A 14,559-nucleotide genomic window follows, 5' to 3' on the forward strand; every position below is an offset into this window, starting at 1 on the left:
ATAGTTTTATTTATGTCAGGTTTTTTTCTTCATTACAAAGATGAAGGGCAGCATTCCCATGAAAATCAAATCTTAATGATTTCAGAGGTTAACGTTTTACTCCATTGTAAACAGAGAAGTCACAATAAAGATGCAGCAGCTTAAATGTATAAGACACACAAATGTACCACTTTTATGTTCAAGCCAGGAACTTCAAACATGAATGCATGAAGACGTTAAAGCGTTACAATGACAAAGAACTCCACTCAGAGTAATACACGTACATTTGTTCCATAAGTTATGATGCTGTCACGCTGTTTAAATATAACGCATATAACATGTAGAAGTACAATACAGCTCAGTTTTGTGTGTTTAGGGTTGAGAAACTGGGACCACAACTGATAAAGACTTCACTTTAAATCACTTTAAAAATTTCGAGCAGCTGCACAAGCGACGTGTTCTAACTACTTAGCTGAAAATGGACTCAACCAAGCTGCTCCGTCTCGCTCTCTGCCTTCCTGATAAAGCTGAAGATGAAATGTAATTTTAGGAATTCAGTTTTCTGCTGAGCTAGTAAAAACACAGAAGTTAGTTACCACATGTTGTCTCTCTCTCTCTCACACACACACACACACACACACACACACACACATGGGCACATGCACACAGAGGGGCCAGGATCTCCATCTAAACTATGCAGCAGTAATAGTAATAGTTTTGCTCCTGCACCCCTGAAGGGGACATCAAGGCAAGTTTGAAATTAACAAAGTGGCAGTAACAAGCATGCCCTCGCTCAAGGACACCAGTCTGACAAGGACACTTCTAAAACATTCACAGGCACATTCACAGCTACTGTCAGCCACGGAGGGAGGGAGAGGTTGTGAAAAGAGAGCTTGTGGAGTGATTGTAAGGGACAGTATGGCCCTGAGCTACACACACACACACACACACACAGAGGCTTTTATTAAACTCATAAATCACAATGACGACAGAAGCCGTCTCAGAGAGGAGACTGTCTGAACGGGAAGGTTAGTGAAATGAAAGCACTTGGGACACACACACACACATCTGTAACACACAAACAGCAGAGATTGTACACTTTGGCAAGTTATGTCCACACAAACCATTTGCTAAAAACTCTAACAGCTGAAAGCCTTTCTTTCAGCCAGCAGGGCTAAACAATAAGGACTGCCCTTTTGCCAGGGCAAGTAGAACCAGTTCATTGATTATGTAAGTGGAGAGAAGGATTTTTTCTCTGGAGAGGAGATGACAAAGGTAGATGCAAATAGATCCTGAATCCTTCTTATCTCAAGAGCTGCACATACGCAGAACTGATTGGGCGCTAGGAAAGAAATTCACATAAAAAAGGTATATTTTAAATTATTAAAACAGCAAATAAAACACAAGCAGACATTGCACATTAATGGTTTTCAGGAAATCAGCTTCATCATACCGACCTGTTGAGATTTTCTGCAGCTAACAAACTGCCGTCAGACGCTCCTGATTGCATTTCATCTGTGTAACTAAACAGTCAAATCCTCTTTTCCTAACACAGGTTGAGTTTTTGCTTGGTTCTCTTTGGAAGTGCATGTTTCTCTTAATCTTCTGAGCTTTCAAGGAAGAAAAATGTCCAGTTTCATTAAGTTGTAATGAATGCGGTTGTATTTAAACTAGCATGAACACTGACTAGAAATAATAACAATTCAGTGTTGACATTATATCTGATCCAGGGTCAGTACTGTAGGCAAATGTAAATAACATTCTAACAGAAAGCAGCATTTCAAACATACACAAAGGTAAACAAACATGTATTCCTCTTTCTCCCGCGCTCACATCTGGCTGGACTATCATGTAAACAAAGCCAGAGAACAACTGGATGATACCATAAGGTTGGACTATGAGCAGAAATACAGTTTACATTATATAGATGTATATAAAATAAACACGAGCGACTTACTTAATGATATTAGCCTTAATAGTGCAAATGCAGTTAGGTCCAAAAAAGCATAAATATAGGCCGTACATGATTATCCACGATATGTAATAGACAACAGTGTAAGTATCAACGAAGTGTCACAGACGTCGATCCATCCATTATTAGGATTTTGTTCGGAGTATGTCAAATATCTGTACAGATAATACGTGTGTAAAAAAAAAAAAGGGGTATTTTTTCACAGGCAGGGACATGATCAGATATATTTTTGAGACAATAAGCGACTTGCTGAAACGATAATGTATCTGGTTCCATTTGTCTGTTCCTGTCACACCGGTTTTTACAGCATGTTTAAAAAATGGATGTGAAAAAGTACCGCAGGTCACATGACAGCCTGGTTTCCTAAAACAGTAGAAATTTCACAGGGGATTTAACAGTAGAGAAGCAGGTAAAGCTCACAGATTGTTCATGTAGGGCTGCTGCCTGACGATTTGAAGCCTCCACAACTATATAATAGCCATCGCCGGTTGTCTCTGTTTATTATGATAACCTGGACATTAGTGGCAGCAACTGACCTTGAACAACAAAGACCAAACTACAGGTGTGAGTTGTCAAGGTTGTTGAATGTTCCAGTTATAATCTACTATTTACAATTAATAACAGACATTGATCACTCACTATCTAATGCCTCTCATTTCAAGTGACCAAGCATCAATGATCCACCACACAGTCATGAAATGTAAGTGGGTGCAAATCCATCCCGAGGCGGTTCTAGGCACCGTCAGAGAGAACAGGTCCGTTATGTGGTTTCACAATGAGCTCAGACCCTAATCTGTGTTTGGTCACAATCCTTTAAAGCGCACAAACATGCTGATAACCGTCAAACAAGTTAAATAAGGCACGGTAACAGTCATCCAACAACAAAAGTAAAGTGATGTAGTGTAGGTACTCATATTGAGTTGAGTGAAGTAATATTGTGATACTGTAAAAAAATAAATAATAATCAGCGCGATCTTACACAGGCACCACCGTGAAAAACTCTGGAACACAAATAAGTGTTAAGATGATCTGCTGTTTAAATTAAATCTCCAAGAAAAACATAAAACTTCCCTCAAATTCGGGAGGTCCCAGCTGCATTGTTGGTTTTTCAGATTACTTTCAAATGTTAAATGCCTCGATTTGAATACAATGTAGGTCACAGGTTCCTTTTCAGGGCCTTATTTAGGTATTTAAGTAAAAGAATATAATTGAACAATGCAATTGGCTTTTGTGATGTATGTTTATACTGGCAGCTGCACACACACACACACGCGCACGATTCACTGTTTTCTGACCGAGGTGTGGCGATCATGTGACTGTTGTGCATGTGCACCCCATTGTTGCATAGTTGTTATTGAGTTCTCTATCAACAAACCCCGAGAAAAACTCTTGTCCTGCCTCCTGGACCTGTAGACTTTACGACTTCCTGTCAGTATTTTTGCTTTCAGACCAAGAACTGCCTTGTTCCTGGCCACTCCAGAGTACACAAGCACAAGGACTCGAGAGGCTGCAAAGATTGTGGTAGAGCCACGTACAAGAGAATGTCGTAACTAGAGGGAGACGTGAATGCCGCCTTTGAAAGGAGCCTGATCCATTTCACTGGTCTAAAAGCAAATGTCTCCCAGATCTCTATGTGCGTGCATTCAGTAGAAATGGCCATGTGTCCAGTAAGCTTGAGTAGTTTAGGTCAGATATGTTCAAAGGTGGAGATGTCTCCAACTTCAGAAACCCAGACATCAAATTCGGAGCATAGTCAATAAAGTAAACACAGATAAAAAATAAATAAATACTTTGTCTCACAAACTAAATGTCGCACTCCACCTTGTTACTAATTATCAGATTTTTCTTTTTTCATGCTGAGGAACCCTGATGGATTCTTTTCTGTGGCTCCAACAACACATCTTTGACAATCCCTGCAACTGCAGGACGCCTCTCTGAGATGATTCAAGGAAATGTGTGACGTCACAGGCTGTTGTCTTGATTGGATGACTCAGAGGTGAGCTTCCTGTGTCGCGGCGAGGTGGATGAGGCCAGTTTGGTTGGAGAGGGAGAGGCGTTGGCAGAGGAGTCACTGCCACCACCTTCAGATCCTGAGGGGAGGGAGGAGAGAAGGGGGACTGGGGGGGCTCTTTTCCTCCCCAGAAAGCCTACTTCTAACACTCCCCGCTTCTTCACGCATCCCTCTGCCTTCACGCCGTCTCCCCCAGGCCCCGCACCCTCTCCTTCCTCTGACTGTGAATGCACCTTTCGCCTAACGTCACCTCCAGGAATCGGGCTGTCAGGAGGCTGCCGTGGAGATTCTTGACTGCCGCTGTCCGTCTTCACCCCACCAGCAGTATTCAGCGCACTGACATTCGTGCTAGAGCTCGCACCAGTGCTCCGGCAAGTCCAGAGCTCCATGGCTGAGGCCCTTCTATCACTCTCCTCAGGCCCAAAGTCATAGAGTGAACGGCGGGCGTCGGTGGTCTGACCAGTCCCCTGGCTGGATGACTGAACTGAGCTGTCGAAGACCCCTCGACTAAGGCTGAAGTTCTGAAAGTCTCTGTGGAGAAATGTGGAGGTTGGTTATAGGTGGGGAGGGGACAGGACATCATGAAAGCAGTTTTGAAGCAAGAAAGAAATGAGTGTTTATCCAATAAAAGAATGCTGTTTCAGCATGGTTTGATTAAAAGCTTAAAAGCTTTTTCTCTTTAAGGTTTCTGCTCTCACATGAATGTTCTGGTTTTAAGCAGGTACTTTCATGCCTGTCTGAGGATGGGTTTGTCACCATAATAGCATCCCAACTGTTTACAGTGCTGTCACAGCAGGTGTGTAGCTGAGGTTAAAGTGAGGGCTGACCGACCATGTGTATGTCATCAACCCTTAAAATGACACTATCTGTACAGCAGTATATATGATATCTAACCGATAGCTGTGGAAGGACTCAGTTCGCCGAGCGCGGGCCAGCAGGGGACTCTCTCTGTAGGGTCTCACGGCTCCGTAAGTAGCCTGGCTCTCAGGGATGGGTTCCTGTGCCTGTAACTGGAGACTGGGAGGGCAGAAGAAAGCATGTTGGTTATTCTCATAAAAAACATGGACGTGTGTAGAAATGATTTGGACAGGTTCAAGAACAGCAGAAAGGAGCTGGTTTGTCATTCGTCCAACCTGGAGCAGGATTCTCTGAGACGTGTGTGATGCAGCACAGAGGGGGCGGGGCTAATGTTTGGTGTGGCACAGCGGGAAGTGCTCAGGTCACACTGATCCAACAGCTGCAACAGTTCCTCCTCAGTAGGTCCGCCTATATCTATTAAACACAGATGCAGCTTTAGAACACACATACATACACACAAACACACACTCATACACTTAGTCATGACTGCAACTCTAAAGACATGGTGTTGTTCTGGTGTCATCCTACACAAGTATTCAGGCCTTGATCTAACAACTACAGCAATTATTAAGTCAGTGTTTTGCTTCCTCTCCTACCAGCAAAAGCAACTCCTCTCCCTCCATTTCTCTCTCTTCCTCCCATTCTCCTGATCCATCCTTACCCTCTTTCTTCTTCTCCTCTCCTTTGTTAGCGGTGTCCATTGCAGTCGTCAGGTCCCACATTTGGATGCTGCCGTTGCCGTGACCAGTGAACAGATAGCGCCGAGGGCGGGACCCCATCCGGCTAGAACCTTCACACTCCCGGACCATGAAGCAAGAGATGGTTGTTCCATCCACTGACTGCACCTCACAGATCCTAAGAGAGAGACAGAGACACACACACACACACACACACACACACACACACACACACACACACACACACACGCACTAATATAATACTCCTCTTACACAAAGAATTAAGACACAAAAAAGAAAAATAACGCTCTTGGAAATCTTTCGGTCGGTTAAAGAGTAAAGATCACTTGGTGGCGGTCAGATTTCTATTAGATTGTTGCAGTTTTTATAGGCACAAAACCCAACTTGAGCTTGAGTGCATGACAGTGGAACCGGTTCTCACTTACAATGTCAGATGGAAGGTCAGAGGAACAGAAGTGAGAACAGAAGAGGAAGTGATGAGTCCAGAGTGATACCTCTTTCCAGTTGATGAGAGCCTAACAAACAGTTTGTTGGTGATAGGGATGACCTTCTGGATGAAAACCTGCTGATCATCCCTCTCTCCAAATGGACCTGAGAACAGAAGTGATCACATAGTGATTTAAAACACCTGAATTAGTGAACAGGGGCGGCATCGCTGGGAAGTAGAGTGGCCGTCTAGCAACTTCCCCCCGTGACCATGTTGAAGTATCCTTGAGCAAGATACTGAGCCCCTAATTGCTCCTAATGGCCCTGTGACGGACAGGCAACCTGTCCAGGGGGAACCCCGCATCTTGCCCCCCCGTGACCCTTAACGGATAAGCGGTAAATCAAATAGTTGGATGTGATTAGGGAACTTCACCATTTGGAAACCTGTGATTGGTGTGTGATGAACTTTTTAAGTCAAGGATGTTGTCACTATTATCTTTTATAAGACAATGGACCCTGTTTGTGATCAAGTTACAGTACGACTGGTGTTATTTGCCAACGCCTGTCCATTTTTGAGCATGTTGCACCAGTTATCAAATGAATTTGAGATTTTCCTCTTCCGTTTCTCTCTTTATTAAATGATCAGCAACCATGCATTAGTGTCAGCATATTATGTACAGCGAATACAAACTTGTCCTTCCTCTGTTCTGTGTTAATGAAGATTTAAAATACAAAGATCCCTTTTTCCACCATCTTCTTTCATTATTTACTCAATATGCCAATCACAAAGCTTGAGTTGTGCCTAATTCGGAAATCCCTCCTTTCCTTCTTATTAATGCATCCATCTTTCATATGAATATCTAATTTCTATGACTTCTAATCTTTTCTCTCACCGATATCATTTCCTGAACAATAGCTGCCGTGGCTCTCGGTTTCTTCTAAGGACAGTATTTTGAAGGAGGCCAGAGGAGTGGAGCCTGGCTGAGTGGAGATCATCCCTCTGAACCGAGTGACCGTCCACGTGCGTACATGGTTGTTGTCAGCACACACTGCAACAACAACAACAACAACCATAGCAGAGAACACACATGAACCACGGATGGATTACCCACCTCTCATAACAACCCCTCCACCATCCGCAGGAAACAGTCGAAACCTTCTGTGTGTCACACCCTCCTCACCTGATACCAGATGTTTCTCAGACAACATTATCTTCGTCACTGGGCTCCTGTGCACAGTGAATGTCTGGAAGAGCTGGGGGCCCGATCCCACTGTCTCTGGGTGTTGCACAATCACTCTCACTGCACCACTGCTGGTCCCATAGGCGATCTCTATCCAGTTCCCACTCACACCTGAGAGTAGAGGAATAAAGAGGGAGGCGACAACAATCAAGAATGATTAACTGAACATTCTGTGTACTATATGTCTTAATCTTCCTGGTGTTGGCAGATATAGGTAACTATATATTATAATATGCAATTTTATAGTCTTTTTTTATATCTGTTTAGTGTTTTCTATGATACTTACGAAGCTTCTTTCCTTATATTTCTCATTTATATGTGCAGCTTCCACACCTCAACTTCCCCTCAGGCATTCATGACACCTCATGTTACCTCACCACACTTCACTTCACTTCATGTCAACAAACAATATGAAAAAGATGACGGGCAGGTATGGCAGGAATAAACAAGGTGACAACTTTCACATCTTCTTTCTTTTAAGAGAAAGAAAAAACTTTCCAACAATGAGAGCAATTAGACAAAACTGTAGCATAGGGTGTGTTTGTGTGCATGCGTGTGTGCATGTGTGTGGATGACTAACTGGTTTTAGGTGTGAGGTAGACAGACAGCGCAGTGATGGCATCATTTGAGGGATCATGATAAAGTTCTGTCACCAGAAGATCATTATCTTTCATCCTCAGTGGAAACTTCTGCATGTCTGGGTAGAAGAGAAGAATTAAAGAGGAAGACCTCCATTAACCTCCTGTAATTTCAATAGCATCCAGTTAATCAGGGACACAATCATACATTCAAGATGGTGTGTGTGTGTGTGTGTGTGTGTGTGTGTGTGTGTGTGTGTGTGTGTGTGTGTGTGTGTGTTTACCTATGTAGTAGATGGAGCCATTGTTGCAGCCTAGTAACAGGAAGGATCCTGCTGTGTCACAACTGGTAATGGGAACAACATCTTGAACCTAAAACACACACACATACACACACACACACACACACACACACACAAAAGTGAACTCCATCCAGCTATACACAAGCTGCTATACATGTATGTAAAACGCGTGAAAAAATACAGACCTACAGTACACAACAGTGCACATGTACAGACGGCCTCCTACCTGCCAGTGCTGCGTCACAGCGTTCCACACCCCAACCTTCCCTGTATGGCTTGTAGCCACCAGCTGGCTTCCAATGAAGAAGAGATCATCCACAGGTACACCCAGACTGAACACACCTGAGGGGGTTAATGGTGGTTTATATCTGGAGCCAGCTGAGACCCCGATGTTGTCTATACACAATGAATTCAATTTCTACAACTAAATTCCCTGATTTAGTTTGTTTGGATCAAACTTGGTAGACCCACCAATCTCATTGCCGCTGCCTCCATCTTGGATGCTCCAGAGTATGATACTGCTTTCTGAGGCTGCGGCAACCATCTTGTCCTTGTCTCCATGAGGGCCACCCACCACCTTGGCGTTCAGTGCGATGCGTTCAATAGCCCAGTCGAGGTAAGGAGAAGAAAACACTTGCTGCCATCCAGAAGATTCTTTTATCCTGTAGGGAAATCGCAAAGAAACTCTCGTCTCTACTTTTAAATTTGGTGGAAAGGTAGGTTACAGATTGCAAGGACCAAGTGATTAACTTTAAGAGGGCAATCTGGATCAAACTGGAGATTCTGGATCCTAAAGACTGATCAAGGCCATTGGTAGAATACAGCTGTTAGTGGTAGTTTTCTCCTTGGCAGAGGTCTTCGCTGTCTCTGGACTTTACTTGGAAAACTGTAATTATGAAGTGAGAAATAACTTAAGACAATAATAAATATTCAGGTCTCACTTTTCACAAAGTTTTGAATCTGTGTTGCAAGCACAATCCTGGTAAGAACCTACAATAATGAAACACACGGGTTGTGGATGGTAACCAAAAATTTGTCCTGAATTTGTCTTTGGTGTCTCTTGGATATTAATCACACACAGTGACATTGAACTCTAATATTTCTCCATCTGACTCAGTTTGATTAAACATGCAGAGAACCTTGAACTTGTTTCAAATGTAGAAGCACTAGCATGAGAAATTTGATTCAAAACAGACAGTGACATCTTCCAGTCATAAATAATTTGCCTCTTCAGAAATACAGTGATGAAAAACTGCTTCTAACTAGCGAACCATCTGGGGCAGTTTTACCTGTAGCAGATGACAAAGTGTGCATAAGCTGCTACTATCCAGTTGTGGTGTCCTGCTATAATCAGCACCTTCCTGGGGTCGACCGCAGGAGCTGAACAAACAAGAAATACACCATCAACAAAGAGCATGCTGATGTGGAACTAGTCAGCACACTAAAATGATGTGTCAGGTCACATTAGCTGAAGCCGTAATGTGCACTCAGACACGCACGTGCACACGCACCCACACACACACAAACACACATAGGTTTTACATAAGCACATACTGTAAATTATTAATATTCAGACAAAAACACAAATTGATTCCTATTAAATGACCAGTGCTGCATGATGTTAGTGCATTTGGGGCGTATTCAAGCCAAATTTGCATCATCTGCTTGCAATGAAGTCGTTCAAGTAAGAGACATCACGACATCTGCTGCATGTTGCTTCTGTCCTGAGATGGAGCTTATAGATGAGCTGTATGATGCTACATGTATCTGTTTCACCAGGTTTTCATATGTCACTCACCCAGTTTGGTATTATCGTCTATTCCAGGTGAGCCAGAGAGGGAGGGGTGAGGTAGGGGACCAACGCGAGCCTCTGCTCCACTGGGGCCTGGCCGCTCATCAGAGGAGGCAGAGGCTGCCAGGTGAGGGCTTGACTTACGAGCGGGGATGGCTGTCGGAGGAAGCAGAAGTATGGATCAGCATAACTGCTCATCTCTGTCTTTATAGTTTTCTGAGACTTAAAATCAAACTACGAAAATTGTGTGTGTGTGTGTGTGTGTATATATATACATATATATATATATAGATATATATGTACCCGGGGGAGGCAGGTAACCATGGAAAAGAACGCTGCCACATGATGAGCGCTCCAGCTCCTCACACAGCAACAGGCGCCGTACTAAAAACACATACAGAAATGTATATAGATAGATAGATAGATAGATAGATAGATAGATAGATAGTGTTTTATACTTAGATTTGTATTATATTTTAGAATTTAAGAACAGTGACCTAATGTACATGCTCTAAATTTTCATCTTGTATTTTTTTTTACAAGCTCAAACTACTGGCTGGATCATGCCTCTAAAACCAATCCAGTAAACTATATTGTAGATTACGTTGTATCATGTTGTGCGTACAAAGATACTTTGTCAGTTATCAACAAACTCTAACATTCAAGTATTCAAACAATGCATGGAAGTTAAAAACACTGAAACAGGAAGTACATCAACACTGGAGCAGATGAAAGAGCGCCTGACCTCATTTAATCTGTATTTGAAACCAGAACAAAATTTACAGCACAGATGTTGTTTATATGTTGGACTATTTTGTCAACAGAGCAATGTTCATATGTGGCCTCATCATTTCATCATGGCTCTAAGCATCAGTGTGTGCGCTAAGAACTCTCAGTCAGTCCTCTTACAGCAACATACCTAAGGGAGTTATCCCGTAAAACTCTGCTTCATGTCGCAAAATGCTGATGTTGACACCACTATGGAGAAACAGGAGAAGCATGTGTACTCTTTAAGGTTACATACATAAATAACATGATGTCTTCTAAGATAAATATTTAAGGATATTTTCTTAGTGTTATCGTGACTTCTTACCGCAGGTCCAATTCTTTGGTTCGAAGGAAATTCAAAATTGGTGCAAAGGCTGTTGGGTCTCTGTCAATGAATATCTAGAAGTGGGGAGGAAGAAGCATTACACATCCTGATGATCCATCTAGCAAAATAATTTGGTGGTTAGTGTAAAAATGTGCTCAGCAGACACAGAACACACACCACAGTGCTTAGTTGTAAAAGACAAGATAATAAGGGCTGTTTAAGTGACTTCTGATAGCTTACTGACCTGACACATTTTAACAATCTATTGAAACATCAACTGGGAATTAGAATAATTGCTAGCTCGGCACAAAAAATGCATGACTCAGTAATAGACAAGAATAAATACAATAATGACTGCACAACTTTGCCTAATATGGTCTCAAGCTGTCAACAGTCATGTCTTCCGTGTTCTAAAGGACAGAAATGTTATCTGTAGGCCATGCATCATGTTTCAGTACGTTGCATCATAACATAACAAAAGCGATGTCCAGTGTTCAATGACCTAGATTTGGATGAGAAGACACAAAGTCTGTACTTACAGCTCCAGTTTCATCTCGAAGAGTAGATATCCTTCCGCTCAGCAAACTAGAAAACACACACAAACACACACACACACACACACACACACACACACACACACACACACACACACACACACACACACACACATCCTGTTAACCCAAGCACATCTCCATTTGATGTACCTGTAACGATGCCACTAGCTGCGTTAAATGCACAATTTATGCGTAGGGTCCGAAATCTACGCATCTGTTACCAGAGTAAAGTTGTACTCAGGTTACTCAGCATTTATTGATGAGCCTGTATGTGAGAGGAATGACATCACATCAACATCACGCTACAGACAGCTGGAGAGGGAGCGACCGACAGGTGCACTGGCACTCACATTGACTGGCATTTAGCAGCACTTGGTCACCTGTTGTCAAACTGTGAGTTCAGTGTTTGAGTTAGTTCCAATCAGCTGTTCCAATTCAGTGTATTCCCCTCTGGGCAGACAAATACACTAATTACCTTAAAACTGTGCCAAAAAGTCAGAGTCAATATATGAGGAGCTGTTGTGAAACTAGGAATTCTTACAACGGACAAAACAACTTAAAACTGAAATAACTTTTTTTTTTTTAATTAAAAGGAAACAGTAAATAAATCATCATCATCTATTTCATTTTTTTAAATGTATTATTATTTTTACATGTACTACTTGTTTATCCATTTTGAGGATGTCTTTTTTCTGTTTAAGAAGCTCATTTTGATAGCTGTTTAAAAATCTTGAAACAAGAGACGTGTTCAAAATTTGACGAACATAAGATGTGAAACCGAAAACTCCCCCCAAAGGTACATCTTTTATGAAAGTAATGCAGATTACTTTTTTATGCACCTTCTCCCAGCTCCTACTTCCCCTGATAATTTATATTAGCAGACTGCCAGAAGTATGATGCAAGACAAAGACGGGTTAATGGAAGATCCCACCTTTACATAAATTATGAATTTGCTAAACTGGGTTAACGTGAACCACAGCGTGTGCAGAGGGAGACACCTTAGTGCTCTTGCAACTGGTCCAGTTTCAGCCTCGGTAGTCTCTGCTTTTGTAGACACGTTCAATTCCCTTTTGGAATGACAAACTCAAATGTTTCACATGATATACTCTGATGCCACATCATTTTTGTTACAAACTCTCCTTACTGTGCAGGAAAGGCCATATTTGGTCATTCTAACAATTCCCTGAGATGACCCAGAAATCTCATTTCAAATTGGACACATTAGAGATGAGATAATAATCACTGCACAAACAGCCCGGGGTTATTTCATTTGCTTTATTAAAGAGAGACAAAATGCTGACATTCCACCAACCTTGAGAAGAACGAGTCCGGGATCCACATCAGAGTCTGTCTGGAGGTGCTGAACCTTCAGTGAAAGACACAACGGCACAGTTTTAGCAGCTGTAGGATCTCTCATTGATCTGGATTGAAAACAACTGACTGCTCATTTGTAGCAGAGCTGAACAATTATTATTATTTGATGAATACGGTTATAACCTTGATTAATTATTTGCAGTTATTTTGACTGATACTGCGAGTGTGATATGGTTCACAACATTTAGAGTTATCATTCTATCGAAATTACAGTGTTGTGTTTTGTTGTGTTTCTACGCGGTGGTCCGTACGACCACAGACGTTTTATTAAGTGTGTAGAACACAAGTCGCAGACGGAGCAGCAGCAAAATTTACTCCATGTCAAATGACACTTTGCCTTTAACAAATTGCCAAAGCGCAGAGATCATATTTTATGTTTGAATAATGCTTCATCTTTCCTCTGGGTTAACCAACTCTTATAAACTGCCTATTATGATCTACACACTTCATTTAATTTGTTGTTTACTGACTGTGGTGGCTGATACGATTATTAATACTCACACGTTATTGTATATTTATCTCTTGTTATGCATCATCGCTCATATTTTCTATATTGCGTTGCCAACGTATTCTAAAAATAATTTTAATCTGTCGTCATGAATAAAGCTATTTTGATTTATACGAGAGAGAGAGAGAGAGAGAGAGAGAGAGAGAGAATGAATGAGGAAAGAAAAACAACAACAGTAAAGTACAGAACCTCGAGTAGTGTAACTGTTTGGCTATGCAGAAAACATTACACACATCCCCCCCCCCCCCCCCCCCCCCCCCCGCCGTGTACGGAGCTGTCTGTTACCGAAGCTTACCTTGTCCCACCGACGTTCAGCTGGATGATTTCTCCCATCCCCGGAGTCACATTATTCCCATTCGTTGCCATGATGACTTCGCAGTGTTGTACGTTAAAGTCACTGCTCCATTATCACCCTTTTACAGCCACGAAAGCTAGCTTGCTAACGTCGCGCTCCTCTCTCTCTCTCTCTCTCCCACAGCTCAGCTGATGTCCCGACTCCACAGCCTGACAGCCTCTCCACCCGTCCCACCTTCCATAAAATATCCGCTGTACGCGACCTATGCGAGCGGCCTCGGTGTCATCGAGCCCTTGCGAAGCTACAGGCCTTTTTTTTCATCCAATAGGTAACCACGCAAGAATCCCTTTATTTTCCAGTCAGCTTGTTTGCATCACTGGCGTTCATTTAAATCGTGAATAACATCTTGTTGCGCAGAGTTTTAGCAACGTGAAATAAACAGTACAGAACGTCTTCAAGCAGAGTGAGAGGGTTCCCTGTCAGCAACTTCCACTTTCGCTTTACTTGGGTTGATTAAGGTCCACCCCCACCCCCCCACCCCCACCCCCCCACACACACACACACACAAAAATACACTCACACTTGTCTGGATCATACGATATGTACGATGTAATAACAGACAGTGTAATGCTACGATTTCAATAAGTTTGTCACATTGTTGTGGTAGTCCCTGACACATCTTTTTTTAGTCACGTACTAGTATTTAATAATTTAATATTACAGTTTCCGGCATCATTTCAAAATAGTACAAATGACTGAAAAACGTGACAAAATTTGAGTCCTGCATTTAATTCCTTTGGAACCCATCAGATAAATTTACACAACCGTGGTGGCTCTTGGGTGAGCCAACCAGACGTAATCACTCGCCAGGGAAGTGA

General features: G+C 42.3%; 1 protein-coding gene across 1 annotated transcript; it reads right to left on the minus strand.

The window, feature by feature from the left end:
• Positions 1 to 10: 10 nt before the first annotated feature.
• Positions 11 to 14,137, minus strand: kctd3 (potassium channel tetramerization domain containing 3). The gene is made up of 19 exons (XM_086187192.1): positions 13,682 to 14,137; positions 12,817 to 12,870; positions 11,490 to 11,535; positions 10,951 to 11,024; positions 10,777 to 10,835; positions 10,161 to 10,241; positions 9,864 to 10,013; positions 9,355 to 9,445; positions 8,537 to 8,727; positions 8,292 to 8,407; positions 8,048 to 8,135; positions 7,766 to 7,882; positions 7,126 to 7,296; positions 6,838 to 6,993; positions 6,013 to 6,109; positions 5,482 to 5,675; positions 5,096 to 5,234; positions 4,857 to 4,979; positions 11 to 4,493 (listed from the first exon to the last, which is right to left on the minus strand). Exons 1-19 carry the CDS (start codon positions 13,750 to 13,752, stop codon positions 3,914 to 3,916), a joined length of 2,598 nt encoding a protein of 865 aa, XP_086043318.1. The 5' UTR covers positions 13,753 to 14,137; the 3' UTR covers positions 11 to 3,913.
• Between the last annotated feature and the right edge of the window lie 422 nt (positions 14,138 to 14,559).

This window comes from Aulostomus chinensis, chromosome 2 (assembly GCF_037954235.1).
Source record: "Aulostomus chinensis isolate RoL2024-O1b breed Wild chromosome 2, RoL_Achi_v1.0, whole genome shotgun sequence".
Lineage (NCBI taxonomy): Eukaryota > Metazoa > Chordata > Actinopteri > Syngnathiformes > Aulostomidae > Aulostomus > Aulostomus chinensis.

Excerpts from the sequence above, each read along its gene's own strand:
- kctd3 (XM_086187192.1), bottom strand. The coding sequence starts at position 13,752 with ATGGCAACGAATGGGAATAATGTGACTCCGGGGATGGGAGAAATCATC. Across the intron at positions 11,536-12,816 it reads CCGGACTCGTTCTTCTCAAG|TTTGCTGAGCGGAAGGATAT; the intron begins GTTGGTGGAATG and ends TGTGTTTTCTAG. Across the intron at positions 4,494-4,856 it reads GAGTCCTTCCACAGCTATCG|AGACTTTCAGAACTTCAGCC; the intron begins GTTAGATATCAT and ends ATTTCTCCACAG.